This window comes from Hyperolius riggenbachi, chromosome 11 (genome assembly GCF_040937935.1).
Source record: "Hyperolius riggenbachi isolate aHypRig1 chromosome 11, aHypRig1.pri, whole genome shotgun sequence".
Lineage (NCBI taxonomy): Eukaryota > Metazoa > Chordata > Amphibia > Anura > Hyperoliidae > Hyperolius > Hyperolius riggenbachi.
Window position 1 is genome coordinate 142321953 of NC_090656.1, and position 23929 is coordinate 142345881.

General features: G+C 45.3%; 1 protein-coding gene across 2 annotated transcripts in view; it reads left to right on the forward strand.

The window, feature by feature from the left end:
- LOC137538816 (ribosomal protein S6 kinase alpha-5-like) overlaps positions 1 to 23929 on the forward strand; it is a 332016-nt gene that overhangs the window by 173302 nt on the left and 134785 nt on the right. For both annotated transcript variants that reach the window (XM_068261164.1, XM_068261165.1), the window contains 3 exons: positions 15297 to 15467; positions 15556 to 15747; positions 19236 to 19395. In XM_068261164.1, coding sequence (XP_068117265.1) covers positions 15297 to 15467; positions 15556 to 15747; positions 19236 to 19395 — 523 coding nt within the window. The remainder of the gene's footprint in view (positions 1 to 15296; positions 15468 to 15555; positions 15748 to 19235; positions 19396 to 23929) is intronic.

Genomic DNA, 23929 nt, shown 5'->3' on the forward strand with positions numbered 1-23929 from the left:
CGCACACCATTGCATGGTCCCTGCTCACCATGTTGGTGGCCTGCAGGAAGGGTGCCAGGACTGAGCACACCTGCTGCATGTGCCCCCAGTCCTCCGTGGAGATGATGGACGGGAGGTTGGTGGCGGCACGCCCAGTTGCAGTGAGGGAGGCAACTGTTGCTCGTGCAACGTACTGGCTGACAGCCTGCCTCTGTTCAACCAGACGCTCCAACATCGCCAGGGTGGAGTTCCAGCGAGTTGGAACATCGAGCATGAGCCGGTGCTGTGGCAGGTGCAGCTCCTTCTGCACCTCTTCCAGGCTCGCCACGGCTGCAGGCGAGTGCCGGAAGTGACGCACAACCTTCCTTGCCACCTCAAGGAGTCGGTCCATCCCCTGATAGGTCCGCAGGAACGTTTTGGACTACCAGGTTCAGGACGTGCGCCAGGCAGGGGATGTGGGTCAGGTCTCCCCTGCTGATGGCAGCAACCAGGTTTGCCCCATTGTCGGACACCACCTCTCCGACTCTGAGGCCTCTGGGGGTCAGCCAATTCCTCTCCTGCTCTCGGAGTTTGGTCAGGACGTGGTTCGCCGTCAGTTTGGTCTTCCCCAGGCTGACCAATTCCAGCAGCGCTTGGCAGTGGCGGAGGATGGAAGCGGATCAGAGGAACCTGCTGCTGTTCCGCTTACCCTGCATGGAGGCACCACCCACCGCGTTGTTGGTGCTGCTGCTGCTCTGACAGTGCCCGATGCTGCTTCCCCCCTCCTCACCCCCTTCCACCAAGCTGACCCAATGCGCGGTGAAGGACAGATAGCGGCCTGTCCCAAACCGGCTGCTCCACGAGTCCATGGTGACGTGGACCCGTTGACCCACCGCGTGCTCCAGCCCTCTCCCGACATTGGCCATCACAGAGAGGTGAAGTGCAGGGATGGCCGTGCGTGCAAAATAATGTCGGCTGGGGATTGGCCAATCAGGGGGCTGCACACATCAGGAGCGCACGCATGTCGCTCCCCTCCTGCACAAAAGAATAAGGCAGGAGTTGGGAGCACATGGCCCGTGCCAGAAAGCCGTTCAGCTGACGCACGCGACGGCTGCTGGGAGGCAGAACCCTGACCACCCATATGGAAGGTGTCGCTGAGCAGGGTCTGGCGAGGTCTTTTGCTGGCACGGGAAGCAGTGGAGGGAGCAGAGGAGGCCACTGAAGACTGGCTGCCAGAACAGGCCTCCGTGTCGGCGGCAGGAGTTGCAGAGGGAGGAGGAGCAGTGCGTTGCTGACGCACTCCTGCTGCCGACGGCTTCGCAGTGGTGGCGGGTCTGCCACTGCCAGCTTCCTTCAACTTCACGAACTCCTCATGCTCGTGAAAGTGTGTCCCTGCAAGGTGGTTGACCAGAGAGGAGGTGCCGTACGCAGAGGGCTCCTTCCCTCTGCTGAGCTGCTTGCGGCACTGGTTGCAGGTGGCATACTTGCACTCTAAATATGGAAAGGTGAAAAAATTCCATATTGGGGAGGTGAAGTTGTCCCTTCGGCTGGAAGGTGCTGCTGCCGCTGGTCTCCCTGTGGTGGTTGGGGAGAGGGGGGGTGGGGGTTCTTGGTGCGGCTGGTGGTGGCACTGGCAGAACTCGTCTCCTGATCAGCACGCTGTGTGGCCTGCATACCACGCCCACTTGTGATCCTGCCCATGCCTGCGATGCTGATCCTTCTAGCAAGGCCCGCAGACGCATCCTCCTCATCCTCCTCCTCAGAGCTGATGACATCCCCACTCCCAGGACCTGGCAACCAGTCTTTGTCCTTCACAATGTCATCATCATCCTCCCCCTCCACAAACATGTCCTGCTGGGATCCCCCAAACTCCCCTTCTGCATGCGTGGGCGGATGGACAGTCACCACTGTCTGACTGTCCAAAGCATCATCCCCCAAAGTGCCCATGAGCATTCCTTCCTCCGCCAATTCTTCCGCAACAGCACTCCATAACCCCGCTGTGCTTGGGGATAAGAAGGTGCTGAGTGACAGGGTGCTGATGTCGCCCGCTGGGGCTGGAGAACTGCACTCCTCCTCCTCCTGCTCCCCAGGCAGTGCTGGGAGGCTGCTGCTGCTCTTGCGAACAGGAGTGGTGGCGGGGGTGGAGGACTCTGTTCCAGAGCTAATGGTGGCCTGCTCATCCACCATCAGTTCCACCACAGCGTCTGCGTCCTTCTCCTCAATAGGACGGCTACGACCTGGGGGTGGGAGGAACATCTGGGCCACACGCTGCTGCTGCTGCGTCTCTGCAGCGTGACTCCCAGCTGTTGGGCAGCCAAGGCGTCCACGGCCAGTGGCTAATGGCGGAATAGCCACTGGTGCAGACGCAGAACTGCGCATGGCGGTGGTGGCGCGGCTGCCACGCCCACGACCTCCTCTCTTGGCGATGCCCTTGCTGCCCCTGCCCAGACCGCGGCTGCCAGTGCCAGACATTGTATATTTTTAATATTATACAAATGAAAAAAAAACGTATATATGTAAAGGCGGGTGGGACAAGTGGGGTACTTTAATGGGGTGGGACTGGTGGTGGTGGGTGTGTGAGGTGACGGACAGGTGTACTCTACAGCAGAGATCGGTGTAGCGCTAACGAGAGAGTGCGCACACAAAGACCCTAGCTGACGCTGACTGACGGTGTCCCTATACACAGACTACAGTACAAGTCAGCAAATACACAATAGAAGTAATAGAAAAAAATAGGACGGGTGTAGCACTAACGAGAGGGTGCACACAGCGCAGCTGTGCAATGCACACACAAAGACCCTAGGTAACACGGTGACGGATGGTACCTATACACAGACTAGAGTACACTGACTACAGTACTACTAACTAAACAATAGAAGAATCTAGCTAAATAATACAACAGGTGTGACTAGATTACAGAGAGCAGATACAGCAGGACAGGTATAGCAGTAAAGCTGGGCCTTGCTAACTACAAAATACTATAGTACAATAATCTATCTAACACAGAAGTAGTAGTACAGGAGTAGAGTAGGACAGGTGAGAGCACAGGTAAGGTAGAGACTAGAGCACAGAGCAGGGCAGGCTGCCTTGCCTAGGCACAGGGCCTAGCTGCAGGCCTGCAGCAGCACCAGTGACAGTCTCCCTCCCTAGTCCCTAATCACACAACCTAAACTGCCTAAAATACAATTTATCTACAATACAAAGCAATACAGTTGAATATCAAGTGTTGGAGTGTAAAAACGCTAGGTTTAGAACAATAGCAATGCACTTGCACACAGACAAAAAGCACTGGAGCAGTTCTCTCAGTACAATCAGTCAGTAAGTCGCAAGCAGGACGAGTGAGGCAAGATGGCGTCCGCTATTTATAGAGGGGGGCTTGGCCAGGCTCCCCCTCTGTGATTGGCTACAGTCAGAGGGCTTGGAGCCCTGTGATTCGCTTGTGAGGACTCGAGGTGACGTCTGTCGTGACACTATCCGAGCTTGTGACGCTATCCAAGCTCGGATAGCTGGGATATCTCCGGATAGCTGCTTGCTATCCGAGGGTGCTCGGATAGCACAGCCCGGATAGCTAATACTATTCGAGCTCGCTATTCGAGCTCGAATGGTGAAAAAAGAGCTAGGATATCCGAGTACCTCGGATATCCTAGCTCAGATGAGCCTCACTGTTTATTGCACATCAACATAAATCCTGACCCAGGGTTTCAGCAAAGCCTTTGTCAGAGGATTACAGACTTGAAACATAACAGTTTAAAAAGATAAAATTCCCTAAGGCACATCTGTTCACAAAAGCCTTGGAGGTTTACTGCCTCATCCGCTAACCCGTCTCCTTCCCTAAAGTCTCTAACCCACTGTCCTCTAGATTATAAGCTTTGGAGGTGTGTTTTTTTGTTTTTGTTTTTTTGAGAAACCTTTTGAAGGTTTCCAGGCTTGGGGCATGACAGACTGGCTGTTGGAGAGCGTCCCAAAGGAGGGGTGATGCTCGTGAGAACTCCTGGATACGGCAGTGAGAGGAGGTGATTAAGCTGGAGGACAAAAGGGGCTCCTGGAAGGAGTGATGTTTCTTGGTGGGATGGCATCTGGAGATTAGTGAGGAAATGTAAGGAGGTGACAACTTATTTAAGTATTTATATAGCGCCAACATATTACGCAGCGCTGTACAAAGTATATTGTCTTGTCACTAACTGTCTCTCAGTGGGGCTCACAATCTAATCCCTACTATAGTCATATGTCTATGTATGTATTGTGTAGTGCATGTATCATAGACTAGGGCCTATTTTAGGGGGAAGCCAATTAACCTATCTGTATGTTTTTTGGGTGAGATGTGGGAGGAAACAGGAGTGACTGGAGGAAACCCATGCAGACACGGGGAAAACATACAAACTCCTTGCAGATGTTGACCTGGCTGGTATTCGAACCAGGGACCCATCGCTTGCAAGGCAAGAGCGCAAACCACTACGCCACCATGCTGCCAGTTTTACTTATGTAGAACTTTGTATAATAGGATGAGGAGTTTAAACTGGATCCTTTGGGTAATAGGTAGCCAAAAGAGAGACTGGCAGAGAGAGGCTGTATCAGAGGAGGAGAGGTGGATGAAATGGGTAGCACAGTTGAATAGGGACTGCGCCCTGCCTTTACCAATTAACTCACTGCCATGGCAGCCAGCTGACACAGCTGAAGGGTCAAATTACAACTTGTACTTAGTCACACATGAGGTGTAATTAACAGGCTAAACTTTCTAAATACATAAAGGGTGCATTTCTCTGTTTTCTGCCTGTGCAAGAATTCTAGTCCACTTTAAAGCGGAACTGAATACTAAAAACAAACAAAGTGTTTCACATACCGGGGGCTCTGTCAGCCCCTTACAGCCTTCCTGTCCCTTGCCGATCCTCCATGATCCTCCGTTCTCCCACCACCAGCTAGTTTCATTACTGTTGACGCGGCAACTGCCCCGGACCACACGTATCTTCTCGTTCCTGAGCGAGCCAGCTAGTTTAGACTGTAACGAAACTAGCTGGCGGCGGGAGAACGGAGGATCGTGGAGGACCAGCTTGGGACAGGAAGGCTGCATGGGGCTGGCAAAGCCCCAGGTAAGTGAAACACTTTTTTTTTTTTTATAGTATTCAGTTCCGCTTTAAGCTCTTCAGAAAACAGGACTTAGGCCCAGTGCACACCGAGCGGTTTTTGGAGCGATCCACCGGCCGCATCCGCCTACAAAAACGCTTGTCTAATGTATTGCAATGGGATGGTGCACACCGGCGGTTCGCGGTTTTTGCCAAGCCGCAAACGCGCCTCCTGCTGCGCATTTGCGGATTTCGGAAGCGTTTCGTCCTCAATGTAAAGTATAGGAAAAACGCAAACCGCTCTGAAAAACGCTACTTCAGAGCGGTTTGCCAGGCATTTTTGTTACAGTAGCTGTTCAGTAACAGCTTTTACTGTAACAATATGTGTAATCTGCTACACAAAAACACACCCAAAACCGCTAGGTATGTTTAGAAAACCTCTCTAAACATACCTAGAATCGCTCTGAAATCAGCTCCCAAAACCGCTAGCGTATTGCGGATCTGCTAGCGGTTTTGGTGTGCACTGGGCTTTAGGCCTGGGGCACACCAGAGGAGTTTTTCTGAGCGTTTTGAGTTTTTAAATCTGCTGCTAATGTTATCCTATGTGTCTGTGCACACTGGAGCAATGAGGTTTTGTAAAAAAACCCATAGCATTACATTGGGAAGAGCTTTTGAAACCTCTAAAAGCTCTTCCCAATGTAATGCTATGGGGTTTTTTACAAAACCTCATTGCTCCAGTGTGCACAGACACATAGGATAACATTAGCAGCAGATTTAAAAACTCAAAACGCTCAGAAAAACTCTTCTGGTGTGCCCCAGGCCTTTGATCAAGCTGGTTGAATAGCTCAGAGAAGCTCTTTTGCATAGAGAACTTTAGTTTTTTTTAACTCTTCCTGTCCTGGAAAAACAATATGAGATTCTTCTTTGCCAGAGAGACTCTTATTTATTATCTGTACTACACATACAATAATACATTTATTATCTCATAAATTTATATTTGCTCCAATTTTTCAAAAAAAAAAAAAAAAGATTCACTTACCTGGGGCTTCTCCCAGCCCCCTGCAGCAGTCCTGTCCCACGCCCATACTCAAAGATCCTCCGGTCCCCCACCGTGGCTCTTCTTCTTCACTGACAACTTACTTAAAGGGATACTTTTGGGGGTTGGGGGAAAATGAGTTGAACTTACCTGGGGCTTTTAATGGTCCCCCGCAGACATCCTGTGCCCGCGCAGCCACTCCCCAATGCTCCGGCCTCGCCTCTGGTTCACTTCCGGATTTTCAGACTTTAAAGTCAGAAAACCACTGCGCCTGCGTTGCCGTGTCCTCACTCCCACTGATGGCACCAGGAGCGTACTGCGCAGGCCCAGTATGGTCTGTGCCTGCGCCGTGCGCTCCTGGTGACATAAGGGGAAGCAAAGACACGGCAATGCAGGCGCAGTGGTTTTCAGACTTTAAAGTCTGAAATTCCAGAAGTGAACCAGAGGCGGGGCCGGAGCATCGGTGAGTGGCTGCGTGGGCACAGGATGTCTGCAGGGGACCAGGGGCGTAGCAATAGGGGGTGCAGAGGTAGCGACCGCATCGGGGCCCTTGGGCCAGAGGGGCCCCGAAGGGTCCACCCTCTATCACAGTATTAGCTTTCTATTGGTCCTGTGCTGGTAATAATCACTTCTATAGATGGTTTGAATAGTAGTAATCCTTAACACACTGTTCCCCATCCCCTTCTTGCACCTCTGACACTGTGGTTGTCCTTGGCAAGTTTTGGTGCGCTGTATCAATTGCTATGTATAAAGTTCTTGGGGGGGCCCCATGTAAAACCTGCACCAGGGCCCACAGCTCCTTAGCTACGCCACTGCAGGGGACCATTAGAAGCCCCAGGTAACTTCAACTCATTTTCCCCCGACCCCCCCCCCCCCCTCCCTACAGTAACCCTTTAAGTCGACCGCTACTGTGCCTGCGTGGCCCTGGCCTCTCTCATCCTCATTTGCTCCTGCGCAGGTTCATTGTGATAAAATCTCTACTGCACCTGCGCAGGACGTCCCCGGCGACAGGATCGTAAATGAGGACGTTGGCAGCCGCAGTGGATATCGACCGGCAAAAGAGAAAGTGAGCCGCAGCGTCGGACTGGAGGATCGTTCCAGATATGCGGGCACAGGATGGCTGCAGGGGGCTGGCAGAAGCCCAGGTAAGTGAAACTTTTTTTTTTTTTAGCAAGCTTCAGGTTCCCTTTAATGTCTTTCTTTTTCTCACCCCATATGTACAATCATATGAAAAAGTATGTGATCACCCCTCTCAGCCTGCATAATAATGTACTCTACTGTCAACAAAGAAGATCACAGTGGTATGTCTTTCATTTCCTAGGAACATCTGTGTCCTGGGGTGTTTTGCAAATAAAGATTTTTTAGTAAAGCAGTATTTAGGGTACTTATCCGTTAGCCGGGCGCATCTGGCAGGTGGCGCTGTTGATGTTAATTCCAATCATAATTACTTCACGTCAACCTGTGAATGTAAACCGCCGGATGCGCCCGGCTTAAACAGATCAAGCCGCCGGCTTGCTTCGTGAGTGTCTCGCTTTCCTCCCCCTCTTGCCCTCTCTCGTATGAGCCTTGGGGAGGGGACAATGCCGCGACGAACGACTCTGGGGGGACACGCATGTCCCCTCCCCAGTGTTCTATAGGAGAGAGGGCAAGAGAGGGGAGAAGAGCGAGACACGAAGCAAGCCGGCGGCTTGATCTGTTTAAGCCGGGCGCATCCGGCGGTTTACATTCACAGGTTTACGTGAAGTAATTATGATTGGAATTAACATCAACAGCGCCACCTGCCGGATGCGCCCGGCTAACGGATAAGTACCGTATTTAGTTTTATAAAATTAAATCCAATGTGAAAAAGTGGATGTGCAAAAAATTAGGCTACCCTTGTGATTTTGCTGATTTGAATGCAAGTAAGTGCTCAGTATTACCACACCAAATGGTTTGGATTAGCTCGTTAAGCTTTGAACTACAGGTGTGTTCAGTCATGAGAAAAGGTATATAAGGAGGCCAATTGCAAGTGCTTCCCTTAGTGACAGCAAAGGATTCTCAATTACCTTTCTAAAGATATGAAAACAAAAATTGCTTTGTACCATGGTTTTATTTTCAATATTTTTATTGGTTTTAACATAAAAACAGAACAGCATTACAGTCAAGGTAATGAATCTTGAGGTACATTGCTATATACAGACATAATGATAATGCCAATGACATGTCTATTCAGAAGAATTACAACATCCTAACATAACATCATGAATCCTGACACTATACGAGCTTATGAAAATTGCATAGTGGTGAACAGAAAGTTAACGTATAAAAGAGGCAACCCCTAGTAAAGTACAGCAATTTCCATAGGCTAGGTGTTGGAGTAGCGTAATAACTCAGTTGGGGAAGGTAACAACCACCCGTTCACACAACCAATATGGTTGGGCAGTATTTACAACTATAGTCTGTTGAGGTCCTGTCTCCAGCGAGGCAGGATCTTTATCGCGGAACTTTGGAAAATTGCCCTTACAATATAGCAATATGTACCATGGTTTTAAAGAGAAACCGTGACCAAGAATTGAACTTCATCCAAATCAGTAGCTGATACCCCCTTTTGCATGAGAAATCTATTCCTTTTCACAAACAGATCATCAGGGGGCTCTGCATGGCTGATATTGTGGTGAAACCCCACAAAAAACTCTGAGGACCATGGTCCTGGCAGTTTTCTGTCTGTGAACCTTGTTGCATTGTGGAAAATAGCTGTTTCCAACTGCCAAAAAAGCAAGATGCAGCTACAGCACCTGCCAGCAGTAAAAATGTCACCATGTGATAAATGTCAGAATGTAAATCAGGGATTTAAAAGATTTTACAATGGGCAAACACTGACTAAATCATTTCTTAATAATTATTGTAAAAATGAAGCACTTTTTTTATTACATTATTTTCACTGGAGTTCCTCTTAAACCACTTTGGCCTCCTGGACGTACTACTAGCTACGCCCAGAAGGCCATGTGCGCGTCCGCGCGCTCCCGCGGCCGATCGCGCACGTGCACGCGTGCTCCCGGCCGCGGTTCGTTAGCCTGGCAATCAGTGAATCGGGCTATGGTGCCCGATCACTGATTCCTCTCCCCCGCTGAAAAAGCAACAGCTTCTCTTGAAAGCTGCGCTTTTTCTGGCTGTAATGTCCCCCATACGTCGCTCTAAGCGTATGTTACGCTTAGAGTGACGTCATGTAAACAAACTCATTGCCGCCATCTTGTGGCCAAAAAGTAAAACTATAACTAAAAGTGAAAAAAATAAAACTCAAGACACATTTACATTATAAAACTATGGCTTACATCCCACCCTCCCAACAATACCCAAATAAAATGTTTAATACACAAAAAAAAAAAAAACCATTACAATTAAAAAAAAAACATGTAGATATTTACCTAAGGGTCTAAACTTTTTAAATATCAATGTAAAGATGAAATATTTCTAATTTTTTTTATTTTAAACTTGTAAATAGTGATAGATGCAAAACGGAAAAAATGCACCTTTATTTCCAAATAAAATATTGTCGCCATACATTGTGATAGGGACATAATTTTAACGGTGTAATAACCGGGACATATGGGCAAATACAATACATGAGTTTTAATTATGGAGGCATGTATTATTTTAAAACTATAATGGCTGAAAACTGAGAAATAATAATTTTTTTCAGTTTTTTTCTTATTATTCCTGTTAAAATGCATTTACAGTAAAGTGGCTCTTAGCAAAATGTACCCCCCAAAGAAAGCCTAATTGGTGGCGGAAAAAAACAAGATATAGATCAATTCATTGTGATGAGTAGTGATAAAGTTATAGGCTAATGAATGGGAGGTGAAAATTGTTCGGATGCATAAAGTGAAAACGACTGAAGGCTGAAGTGGTTAAAGAAAACCTGAACTGAAAATTAATCAAAATAAACATACACAAGGCATACTTAACTCCTGTGTAGTCTACTACTCAATCTCTTTCTTCTTTCCCGCGTCCTGTTTGTCCCCTGTGATCAAGGGAATTCTCCGTCCTCCATCTTGAAAATGGCCATTACCCCATAATAGCTTTCTGGTCAGCGCACTGTTAAACTGTAACATCGCCCTCTTGAGCCATAGGGAAACATGGACATTACTTGGCACAGCAGTTGTCCTCTCAGCTATAACTGACAGCAACTGATAAATAACTGACAGCAACTGATATATTTCAGTTCTGAAAAAATGTTGTCAGAACTGCAAGGGATCATTGTCAGAACAACATGGTGTGCTTCTGAGAGGAACTGAGGGCAAGGTAACTATGTAATGTTCATTTGAAGTTACCTCATGTGTTTATTTTAAATAATTTTACTCAGTACAGGTTCCCTTTAAGGTAGGCTACAAAAAGCAGAGGTTTAAACTGTCAGTGCCAGCTGTTAGGAATATAATCATGAAATTCAAGGCCACAGGCACAGTAACTGTTAAAATCAGGACTAGCAGGCCAAGAAAAGTACAGGAGCAGCATATGCAGAGGATTGTGAAACTTATTACAGACAACCACCTCCAAAGATTTGCAAGAACAGAGTTGCTTATCATATGCAAAAGCTCATTTAGACAAACCAGATTAATTTTGGAACAAAGTGCTTTGGAGTGTTGACACAAACATTTAATTATTTGGTCAAAACAACAACAAAAAAATGCTTTTCATGGCAGAAGAACACCACATTATAAAAAAAACCCTACTGTTAAATTTGGCGGTTTCGTCATGCTGTGAGGCTATTTCAGGGACTAGGGCCTTTGTTAAAGTCAATGGACTGATGAATTCAACCCACTATCATGGAATTCTGTCGGATAATTCTATACAGGGCTGTGGAGTCGGTACAGAAATCAACCGACTCCGACTCGTCGGTTTATGAAACCTCCGACGTACCCAAAATTGCTCCGACTCCTCGACTCCGACTCAGCAGCCCTAATTATGTAGCCATCATATTTAACTGTACTAGAAAGATATCAAATGAAAAAATGGTTAAAACCCAGACACACATCAACAGCTTTAGGAGGCATCTAGAGACTGTTATATTGCAAAAGAAGGGTCAACTAAGTATTGATTACATATCTCTGTTGGGGTACCCACCAGGGTTGCCAACCTAATTTCTAATTTTTGACGGACAAAAGTCCTAAAAAAGCAGGACACCCAAAATTTTGGATTGACAGGGGGTGGGGTTGGGGGCGGAGTCAAAAGCACACTTTTAAAGTGCACCTAAACTGAAAGGGATATGGAGGTTTCCTTTTAAACAATACCAGTTGCCTGGCAGTCCTGCTGATGCCTTTGGCTGCAGCAGTGGCTGAATCACACACCTGAAACAAGCGTGTAGCAAATCCAGTCTGACTTCAGTCAGAGCACCTGATCTGCATGCTTGTTGAGGGGCTGTGGCTAAAAGTATTAGAGACACAGGATCAGCAGGAGAGTCCGGCAACTGGTATTATTTTTAAAAGGAAAAATCCATATCCTTCTCAGTTCAGGTTCACTTCAAGTAGAGTTGTGAGTGGCGCTAAGCTCTGGGCATCATCATTCGTATTGACATGATCTTCCACAGCATTTTACATAGTCAGGTCACTCACTGTCCTCAGGGGAGCTCACAATCTAATCCCTACCACAGTCATAATGCAATGCCTGCTGTATTATTATGTAGTTATATAGTACTGACCTCTTCTGCAGCACTGTACAGAGTACATAGTCATGTCACTGACTGTCCTCAGAGGAGCTCACACTCTCCAGTCAGTCTAACGTCCTACCATATTATTATGTAGTTATATAGCACTGACCTCTTCTGCAGCACTTTACTGTCCTCAGACTAGCTCACAATCTATAGACCCCAGCTTCTATAGCAAAGAGGGGAAAGCTGCCTGCCTGATCAGAGCAGCTCACAACAAGCCATTTCCCTTTCTGAGCAGGATCCTAGTGATTTTATCTTTACAAACTTCAGCTCTGGTTTCAGCTGTGAATCACTCTGGCTGGCTCTTCACTCCTTGTCAATGTAAATAACCCCCATGCCCTGCCTATAGAACGGCTTCCCTGCTCCCATCCCTCCTGTGACCCCATCTAGGTTACTGAGAAATGCTGCCCAGCAGATAACAGTGCAGAGCAGAGGTGGATTCCTCCAGCTGAAGTGCCGCTGCCTCCATCTGAAGTGCCCCTGCATGCCACACTGATCAGCTTCCCCATGACCTGTAGGAGAGCTGCATTTATGCTGACAGGCTGTGAGCAGCAGAGAAAAGGATTGCAGAGCAGTGATACCTGGAGAAGGACTTCAGGAATAAATAGTTACCTCTCCATGGCAGAGACCAGGACTCTGGGGACTCGCTCCTGGCAGGTGGCGGCGGCGGCTGCTGGGCTGTGGGTGGGGCGGGCTCCAATCAGTCTGCTGTAGACTGAGACTCACTCTGCCAAGGCTCAGGCTGCTGATCTGCTCCTTCTCGGTCGGCTGCTGCTGATCTGCTCCTGCTCGGCTCTGCTGCTGGTGGGTGGCTCGGCGGCTGTGTGCCTGAGTGCTTTGCTGCGACCTCAGCTCCGACCAGGCTGCCGCCCGTGTGACACACTCGCCCTCCTCCTCGTGACACTCGCTGCTGTGCTCAGTGGGCTGGACCGACTCCCAGCTGCCACATCTCTTATTGGGCAGCGAGTGGCACCGGCGCCAAAAAGAGGTTAGCTGATTGGAGGGGACACCCGGGGAGGAGAGGGCGGCTGAGGGAAGACTGAGGGAGGGGGGAAAAAGAGCACGCATAGCGCAAGGCGCATGCGCAGAATAGATTGGAAGAATTTATGCACTTTTGGACGGACGACTGCCCAGGAAATACGGGCAGTACGGACAGCTCTATTTTATAAGCTTCTGTACGAACAGTCCGTCTTTTGACAGACGCTTGGCAACCCTGGTACCCACATTTATGCACCTGTCTAATTTTGATATGATGCATAGTGCATTTCTGTTAATCCAATAAATGTATTTTCACCTCAGAAATACTGTTTCAATACGGCAAGACTTATATTAAAAGCTACTACTACATTATATTAAAGTTGCTACTACTACAAAAATGCACAAAAAAAGAGGGATTCCCATACATTTTCGTGTGTGTTCTGTGTATAAATAATCATTCGGTCACCGTTTTTTGTTTAATATTTTTCACAATGCAATCTACAGCAGGCAAGTATCCCATGTGGTACAACAGAGATTTTAGACACATCTGTGAAAGCTTTTCACTTTTTGGTGCATGCAATGTAAAGGGATTGTTTGTTTCTGTTAGTGTTCACTGTCGCTTGGTCGTAATCCACTAAATCTCAGATTAAAGATATATTTGTTTAGCACTCAATCCTGCCTCTTTCTGGTAGCATGTTCTTGTTTAAGGTGGCCACAATATTTAAGCGGACCCAAACCAAACATTTTTTTAATTCAAAATATTTAGTTGCACTACTCTGACACATAGAAAGATAAATAAACACTCCTTCAAGCCTATGACTATTTCAGTGCATGCTTTTCACCCTCCTCTTTTCATAACTAGGGTTATACAGGTGGCAGCCATTAGCAATTCCGCCTTTGCCGGACACCATCTACTCCACCAGTTTGCCAGATTCTGTCCCGGCAATATGAAAGGAAGGGAGAGGTTCCTCCAATAAATGTAAAATATTTTATATTTGTCATCATGCAGCTGAAAAAAGGCTGCTATTTATTATTCTAATTTAGAAAATGATTTTATTTCTGAAATCTTGTATTTTTAATTTGGGTCCACTTTAATGTTTGTTTGCCCTGTTAAACAACTTTAACCACTTTTTCCACAAGTACAGTATATCTACGTCCTCTGTGGCTTCATCTAAGCCACGAGGACATAGATATACGATTTTAGCTTACAGCCTTGTTGTGCACTGTCAGCTGCATTACTAATTGGTGAAAGGGAACATGTTAATTATGCATGTTTTTATTTTTTTCCCCTCATTTTCCTGTTAAAATGCATAGAAAAGAAAACATTTCTTTGGGACAAAATACCCCCCAGTGAAAGTCTAGTTTGTCCTGAAAAAAACGATATATAGATCATTTAGGTGTCATGAGTAGGGATAAAGATATGGCTGTTTAAATAGGGACATAGCTAAAATGTCAAAAGTCCTCTGATCCATAAGGGGAAAACAAGGTCTGGATGCAAAGTGGTTAAAGGGACTCCGAGCAGTGCAGTAACTATGGAAAGATACATACCATTTTGAAGCTCTTTTTCTCCTCTTTCCAATGATATATAAGCCGCCACCCTACGCCGTTTAGATTTCGTTATTTCCCCAGTGTCGGCAGCTCCATTCAGTGCAATGCAATGAAATACAAGGAACCCAGGGGGATATAATTACAAACATCATGCCGGTAGGTGTGAGGATATAATTAATTAGTTGTGGGTATGCTTAAAGGCATACCCACAGGCACTTCTCGGAGTCCCTTTAATTACTACTTATTCAGTGTTTGTGGGGGTTATGCCAAGTATTGTTCTGTTTAGAATGCAATTGAAAAAAAAAAATCATGAAATTTTAGCATAGATTTGATTTTTATGTCATTAACATGTTATGAGAATGTACAGACAGTCCTCTACTTACAAACGACTCGAGTCACAACGTTTCAGAGATTCAAACAAACATATTTTATTATTACATATTTTTGTTGTTAAATGTTGTAGTATTGTATAAACTGTTGTACATAGTTTGAAATACTTTAAAAGCACATTGAAAACAAACAAAAAACATAGGTTATACTATATGTTTAAATCCAGAGTTTAAATCCAGGGTTAAACTTGGGATGTGACTTATGACATTCCTTTAAGCGCATTGTTACTGGACTCTTCTTGTTGCCATTTTTGATATCTGAGATATATTGCAGGTTTCAAGTTTAAGGATCTTCATTTATCCAATATAGGTTAGGCCACAGGCACATAATCGTTGATATATTACTTTTTCAGTTTGACAGTTGATATAACCCTATATATAATATGAAATTATTTTTACTCTTTGAAATTACAGCTAAATCAATGAATAAAATGGCATGTCTGTAGGTCATCTAAAATTTAATGTAGCTAAATGTTGTAACATAATATCACAAGTGTGTTCAAATTAGTTGCAGCTGCACAGGTACAGTGCTAACTCTTAAACTCTTATATAATATTGAAGGATAATGTGTATGAGTAGTGTTATGGCTTTATTTTGTATTTTTTATTTACTATGTAAATGTTATCACTCTTTGTGTATTATAGTATCACTCATACATAGTAATGGAACTCCTGGATGGTGGGGAGTTGTTGGATCGGATCAAGAAGCACTCATGTTTCAGTGAAGTAGAGGCCAGTAGTCTAATGCGCAGCCTTGTGGGTGCGGTATGTCACATGCATGAAGCTGGCGTTGTACACAGAGATCTTAAACCTGAGGTGAGAATAAATTACAAATCGAAAATAAATTGCATCAGAACAGAAGTTAGACTCGTACATTACCTTTATGTCCTTAACCTTCATACAGAACCTTTTGCTGTCATCTCCCGGTGAAGATGCTGTTTTAAAAGTCATAGATTTTGGCTTTGCCAGACTCCGCCCTCCTGGATCTAGACCATTGCATACTCCTTGTTTTACACTGCACTATGCTGCTCCAGAACTTCTTTCACGCCAGGGCTATGATGAGTCATGTGATTTATGGAGCCTTGGTGTAATTATGGTGAGTATTCCTGTATATACCTTGCTGGAATCTGATTATTAATGATTATAATGTTATCTTTGAATTATGTTCATTAGTACAATGGGATAAAGTGTCACCATTTTTACAATGGTTAATTTGCATATATTCAGCAGTGGTGCCTGGGAGACATCTCGAGCTCACTCCAACCTGAATTATCGCAAATTCTTTCTGTTTTAGGAAAGCAAACTTTTGTTTTTCATTTTTAAAAGGTGATGTTATTGAGAGAGTGTGTAATGAATATTAAAATATCTTGGAACAGTCGGCCTTCCTGACTCCTAACTAGATTGCAAGTTAAAATCCCTGGATCAACACTGCCAGTGAATTACCTAGTAATTAGTCATTGATGTCCTTCAATGCAAGGAGAGATTCTAAGGAGAGCTTCTAAGCCCCCTTTAAAGAAAATCTGTAACAAAAAAAGACATCCCCTGGGGGTCACTTACCTCAGTAGCGGGAAGCCTCTGGATCATAATGAGGCTTCCCCATCCTCTTCACCCTCCAGGATCCAGCTCTGGCAGCCCCCGAATACCAGCAAGGTGAATATTTACCTACCGCAACCCTGCACAAGTAGCGTTTTTCTGATTGGGCACAGGCTGACATAGCCGGGCCCAGTCGGACCTGCTCTATACCGCAGGCGGCTTACGTCTGCGCAGTAGAGTGGACCCCATCGGGCTTTGCTATTTCCGGATGATTGAAAAGCTGCTACTGCGCCTGCACAGGGTCGCGGTAGGTAAGTATTCCTTGTCGGCTGTATTTTCAGGGGAGACAGCACTGGATACCTGAGGCTTAGGAGGATGGGGGAAGCCTCGTTAGGATCCAGAGGCTTCCCCCTCCCAAGGTAAGTATCCCCCAAAGGGGTGTGGGTTGTTTTTTTTGTTGTTGTTTTGTATTTTTTGCTTTGTATATGCAGATACAGAATTTGCCATAAATTTGCCATAAATACTTACTGTGGTAATATATCCCACATTTTAACTACCCTTACTATTGGAACTATTACACTTGAAAGAGTATTAAAAGATTAGATAAAGGGGTCTATCGGTTTTTAACTGGCCTTCTTTCCCTTAGCACCCAAGGATGTATGCCATCTGGGCGCAATGCCTTATCAGTTTTGATTTTTAGTCTTGCCTGGGACTGGGACCTTTCCGCACCTTTAATATGCAACAAAGATGTTTCACTTGTGAAGATAGAGGCAAAGAAAGCATTCAATAGCTCTCGCCTGCTTCGGTCATCCAATATTGATTTTCCTACCTATTACTTTAGGAGTCCTATCCAGACACCCTTATTTTTTTTAAGTTCATATACTTGTAAAAAAAACTAACTGTTCCACTTTGTTCTAAGGTAGATGTGTGCGAATCATCCCACTTTAAGCACCCCCTTGCATGTTTTCTAGGTAAATTTGCATGATGTTGTTCCACCTGAGTTCAGAATACATAGAGTGAAATCTGTTGACATGTACTGGATCAACAGCTGCATGTGCTCCTCCTTGGTAAAGGGACATGCATGTAGCAGCTGGTGCAGCATGGGTCAAGTACCTCTATGCTATACTTGCTGAAAATAGGACAGCTGAGTAAAACAACAGCAGAGACTGGGGCCAGGTGAAGATCAAGTAAATAAGCCTAGGCAAGCCTTCACAGGATGTAGGGCATTGTGTTTGTGTGTGAGTGTGTGGGGGGAGGGAGTGCTTCTTATATAAAAGAATATAAAGGATGCACTCATATGAATATTATTGCTGTATTTAATTTATGGAGAGATAATGGCAGCACTTCTTTTAAGGAGACAGGCATTATTTGGGGAATGTGATGGCTGCATTCATGACATATTATTGTATTATTGACATATACATATACAGTAAAGGAACAAGGTATTTGAGCCCCTTCTGATTTTCCTCATTTGCCCTCTGGCAATTATTATACAATTATAGACTGGCCATTTCTTGGTCAGTTTATTGGAGCTATGAGAGACAGAATAACAACAAATGAACCCTCAAAAAGCCACTTTCCTAAAATCAGGGCTTGATGTGCATTGTAATGTGTGAAATAAGTATTTAATCTCCTATCAAAAAGTGAGGTAGTACTTGGTGGCAAAACCCTTGCTACCAGTCACAAAGGTCAGACATTTCTTGTAGTTGGCCACCAGGTTTGTTCACATCTCAGAGGGATTTTGGCCCACTCCTCTTTGCAGATCCTCTCCAAGTCAGTAAGGTTTCAAGGCTCATGTTTGGTGACTCAAACCTTCAGCTCCCTCTACAGATTTTTGGGGGATTAAGGTCTGGAGACAGGACCTTCATGTGCTCCTTCTTGAGCCACTTATTTATCGTTTTGGATCACTATCATGCTTGGACACCCAACCACAACCCATTTTCAATGACCTGGCTGAAGGAAGGAGCTACTCACCCAAGATTTCATATGATCCTACGCAACGGTGCGGTGACAGGATCATATGCATAGGCCCACCCCCTGGCTAGTGACGTACTCCCTGCTGAGCAGGATGCACTTCAGTGGGATTTCCGTCGGTCTACGCACGTCGCACCGTGCTTCTTTGGTGCACACTGCCTGCGTCACCCATTGGCTTGCATTACTGCATAATCTGTGCGGTAGGCACCGATCATGTGGTAAAGTGCTACAGCTTTTGTCTCGACATTGCACCGATTTGGGTACTTCCGTTGTGCCATGTCTTATTGTGTTAACTGTGCAAGTCTCTATAGACCCAGTGGGCCCAGTGTGCCAGGGGCCTCAAGGAAATTTAAAGTGAAATATTAAGTCGATGTTTACTTTCCTGGGGCTTCTTTCAGGCCCCTGAGGTCCACCTGTTCCCTTGCCTTCGCTCCACGCTGCTCTGTTCCTCCGCTGTCCCCTCCAAACACTGCATGCACGTCTTGTGCTGCATGCCTCCTCCATTATGCTCCTGTGGCTGAGAGCGTTCTGCACTAGTGCAGTAAGTAAATTGCTACTGCACATGCGCAGGACGCTCGGTAGAGGAGGCGCAAAGCCAGGGGCTGCACATGCGCAGTTGTCCGCAAATCCTGAGTTGGCCAGCTTTTGGAGGCGGACAGCAGCGGCGAATAACAGTGAGGGACCAGGAGGACTTTGGGGGCTGGAAGAAGTCCCGAGTATGTAACTGGCCACATTACATTTCACTGAACACTCCCTCTAAGGGGGTTTTATATGTTGTAAAAATGTTACCTGCGCAGCTACACTTTTTCTCATGCACTCATGAGCAGTCATGTTTCAATTACGATACTCTGACGATCGAAGGCAAGAATTCCATTGCATCAAACAGCTGCAGTGAAAAGAGGGCACTGTGATTACATTGATCATCTGGGTGGCCTACCATTGCCGAAGTGTGGGAAAATCTAGTCTGGTCCAATTTTACGATTGAAACGCAGCCTGTGGAAAAGGGATTGTAGAGTCCTATTGTAGCATTATTCTTAATGCTCTTTGTTACTAGTGCACCTTTTCTTGTTTCCTCAGTACACAATGCTGTGTGGCCAAGTTCCCTTTCAAGGTACAAGAAGTGGCTCTCCTCAAAGCCGTGCTGCTGATATCATTAACAAGATCAAAGAGGGAGATTTTGTTATGCAGGGTGAAAGCTGGGATCACGTGAGTGATGAGGCCAAGATGCTTGTTAAAGGTAAGTGTATTTTTTTTTTAATTTCTCAAGAAATAGGATTTTTTAGATATAAGATTTTTTGTGTTTCAAAATTTTTATTGAAATTTTTAAACAAGAAAATATACAACAAGGGGGGGGGGGGACGAAATTGCATAAATGACATAAACAGTGTGGTGACATTGTATATTTATGCAACTTTACAACCGCATAGAATCAAAGGAGGAAGGAGTGTAGGAAGTTAGTCTGGACCTTCAGGCCCATTGTGGGCTGGGGGGGGGGGAAGGGAGTAGCATCTGGGAGGAATGCGGGGGCCGACCTGGTGGGTGGAGGGGAGGTCGGGGTTTAGGGGGAGGCCTAGGAGGTTAGCTCTAAGCAGTGAGTGAAACCTCTGCTATTAGTAAGTCTCATAATTTGCAGAGGGAAAGGAGTGGAAAGATAATAAAAGAAAGAAGGAGAGAAAGGAGAAGTAGGAGAAAGAGGAGAGGAAGATGAAAAAAAGAGAAGGGACTCATCTCATAGCCTAGTAGTTAGTGTGTCCTTCATGTTAGGGTGCTCAAGCTGGATCCAAGAATCACATATTTTCTCAAGTTTTGTGGGTGTCACGTGAGTTTTTCATTGACCATATAGGAGTTCATTCTAGCTTTAACTTCCTCAAAATGAACTGAGGGTTTCTTCCAGGTTTTTGCAATGGTCATTGTGGCCGCTGAAAAATTACTAGGGAGGCTAATTTTTTTTGTCGAGTGGTTAGTAGTGAGTCTATTTTGCGTGTAGTAAAGCCTGCCAAGGATTTTTGGGAATTGGCTTGTGGAATAAAGCAGACAACAATTTGAAGACACGATTCCAAAATCTAATAAGGCGGGGGCAAGACCACCAGGTATGTAGCATGTCTCCTGTTACTCTGCAGCCCCTAAAGCAAAAGGGATTAGCTGAGGGGAAAACTCTAGCTATTCTAGCTGGGACGAGATACCATCTGGTCAGTATTTTGTATGCCGATTCCACCATGTGTAGGCTGTTAGAACAGCTGGAGAGCCAGTCTTCTCTATCTTTGGTTTCTGCTAGGTCGGATTCCCATCTTGAAACGTATGCATGTTTGACAGGTTGTTGGGGGCGAGTAAGGAGGGCGTAAATAGTAGAGATTAGACCACGGGAGTTAGGGTGTCGGAGGCAGATGTTCTCGTAGGGGTAAGATTCAACTAAAGATCTCTGTCTTTAATCAGGGTAGCGATCCAGTGTCGTCTTTGAAGAAATCTGTAAAATTCAGTTTTAGGAGTCTGGTATTTCTCCCGGAGTTCAGGCCAGGTGCAGACGCCACTAGAGGTGAGGAAGTGGACGGCATGAGTTAGGCCGTGTTCTATTCACCAGGAAAATGCAGTGGAGCAATCTAGGCCAGGGCGAAATAGAGGGCTCCCGGTGAGTGGCAATAATGGTAAATGAGGTGATTGTAGGTTGGCCGAGTACCTGAAGGCTACGGTGCGGGGGGGGGGGGGGGGGCTAATGGTAGGGGTTCTTAGCTTGGAGGGAAGCCAAAGTAGAGTGCTAGGGAGGAGAGGTGCACAGTCCGGGATCTCCATAAACACTCACAAAGTGGTGTCTTGGAGTTGGAAGAGCCGAGTTAGTTGTCTAATGGTAGCAGCTTTATAATAGGAGCATATGTGAGGGACGCTTAGGCCACCATCCAGTTTGAGCAAACCTAGTCGATTTACGCACTTGGGGGGGGGGGGGGGGGAGAGAGGCATGTTTTATGGACACAGCGCAATCTATTCTTCCATACCGCTTAGGGAGAGGGAGAGTCGACCAATCCAACCAGTCAATCACCTGTATACTGTTATATACTGGGTACCTCATACAGTACAGCACCAGTATATGATTTATTTATTTTTTATTATTATTTGGTGTGCGTTGGAAGAGGGGTAGTCTTACACGGCAAGTACATTCCAAACTCTATATTTTAACTGGAAAAGTTGGGGATCGTCTTATACGCCGGAATATACGGTATGTCATTTTGATTGAGTTGATTTTACCCAACCAGGATATGGGGTTAGTGGACCATTTGTTAAAGCCGAAAGTGATTTTAAGAGGGAAGGGTAGTTAGCTGAGAAGAGGGAGGAATATGAAGGTGTTAACGTGATGCCCAAATATGGGAGTGTTTGTACCAGATATAGGGTTTTTTTTTACACATTTTCAGTAATACAATGTAAAGTCATGCATTTTGGTCGTACCAATGGTCTAGCACCATACAAAATAAATGGGATACAGTTGGGGACATCAACCTTGGAGAAGGACTTAGGAGTACTCATCGACAACAAGTTAAATAATCGTACTCCATGCCAAGCCTCTGCAGCTAAAGCTAACAAAATTTTGGGATGCATTAACAGGGAAATAAAAACTCGAGATGCTAGCATAACATTGCCCCTGTTTAACTCTCTAGTAAGGCCACATCTGGAATATGGAATTCAGTTCTGGCCACCACATTACAAAAAAGATATTGCAGTTTTAGAGCAGGTGCAGAGACGATCAACAAAATTGATACATGGGATGGAAGGTCTCACTTACCAAGAAAGGTTAGACAAACTGGGTTTATTTAGTCTAGAAAAAAGACGCCTTAGAGGGGATCTAATTAACATGTATAAATACATCAGAGGGCAATATAATAGCTTGGCGGTTGAGCTTTTTGTCCCTAGGCCTTCTCAAAGGACTAGAGGACATGATCTGCGCATGGAGGAAAAACGTTTTAGCCATTTATTTAAGAAAGGGTTCTTTACAGTAAGAGTGATTAAGATGTGGAATGCATTGCCACAGTAAGTCGTTATGGCAAACTCTATACCTGCATTTAAAGGGGGCTTAGATGCTTTCCTTGCGTTGAAAGACATCCATAGCTACAATTACTAGGTAATGCCTAATGATGTTGATCCAGGGATTTTATCTGATTGCCATCTGGAGTCGGGAAGGAATTTTTCCCTTTTGGGGCTAACTGGACCATGCCTTGTAAGGGTTTTTTCGCCTTCCTCTGGATCAACAGGGATATGTGAGGGAGCAAGCTGGTGTTGTACTTTATACTGGTTGAACTCGATGGACGTATGTCTTTTTTTCAACCAAAATAACTATGTAACTATGTAAAATGCACGAATTGAAGGGAAGGCATTTAAAGGGTAGCAATAATATACAGTAAGAGAAAGAAGTATTTAATCTCTTGCCGATTTTGCTCATTTGCCCTCTGACCAAGAAATGACCAGTCTATAATTGTAATGATGGTATTTATTGTAGACAGAATAACAAAAGAACCCTCCAAAAAAACAGTGCCCCAAAGTCAGAGCTTATTGTTCATTGTAATGAGTGAAATAAGTATTTGATTCCCTATCGAAAGATGACCTAGTACTTAGAGATATAGAGAGATATAGTTAGATAGGAATGTTATTTGTATTAGGATAGAACTAAATGTGATGTAAGGAACCGCTCAGATGTTCTTGCCATGGATTGATATATATATTTTTTCAGTTTTGAAAGATGGTTAATATCCATTTTTTTCTTTCATTGAAGTGTAGCAGAGATCGTTTTTTAGACAAGCCTAGTGGTCCGCTTTGACAGGAGGGGTTTTGTACGTTTTTCCATAAATGTATCCAGTCTTGCGTGCTTCAGCGGCCCCTGATGAGTCATATGAGTGACGAAATGCATAGGGCGGAGCGCTGATGCACGTGACTGGAGTGAACGAGGAAGTAACGCCGGCGGGAGAATGAGCGAGAGGCGATCTTATGCTAGAGCAGCTGAGTGGTGTCCGGGACCCTTACTGCCTGTTATGCGCTTATACCCTGCAAGGCTTGTGAGTGCAATTTTGTTTTTAACCTTTTTATTAAATTTTTACGGAATTACGCTATGTGTGGCTCCTTAGTTTGCAGCCTGAATACTGGCTCTTCTATGAAGCAGTGAAGCATCCTTACCCCCCTCCATTATCAATCCCACCTCCGGAGAGTTAGGAGGTCAGCGCGGTGAGTGCGGGCACTTAGGGGGGTGTCCTGGCACTGGTGCTGATTAGGTCACTGTACTTTTTCACATTTAAAATCTTGGTGTTGGTGTCTGCAGCAGGATTCAACTGTTGTTAGCAATATCACACTATATTCCTCTTCTCTGTATTTTTTGCATGTTGATGTGATTGTCCAAGGACCAGAGACCAAAAGGACAGTTTTGCTGTAACGGCTGGATCTGTAGAGCACATCCTTGGATTAAATCCTTGGTGGAACTGTGAGACTTTTAATCTTGGTTACCTTTAAAGACAAGTGTGCGCGTTGCCTCTTTTTATTAATTTATTCTTTGTCTGCACCTGACACTTGTTGAACGCGAACCACGGAGTGCATTTCTCCTAAAGCGCATATATATATATATATATATATATATATATATATATACTGTATATATACTTTTGTATTTGACCTAGTACTTTGTGGCAAAACTCTTGTTGACAATCACAGACATTTCTTGTAGTTGGTAGTTGGTCACCAGGTTTGTTCACAGAAACTTGGTCCACACCTCTTTGCAGATCTCCACTAAGTCACTAAGGTTT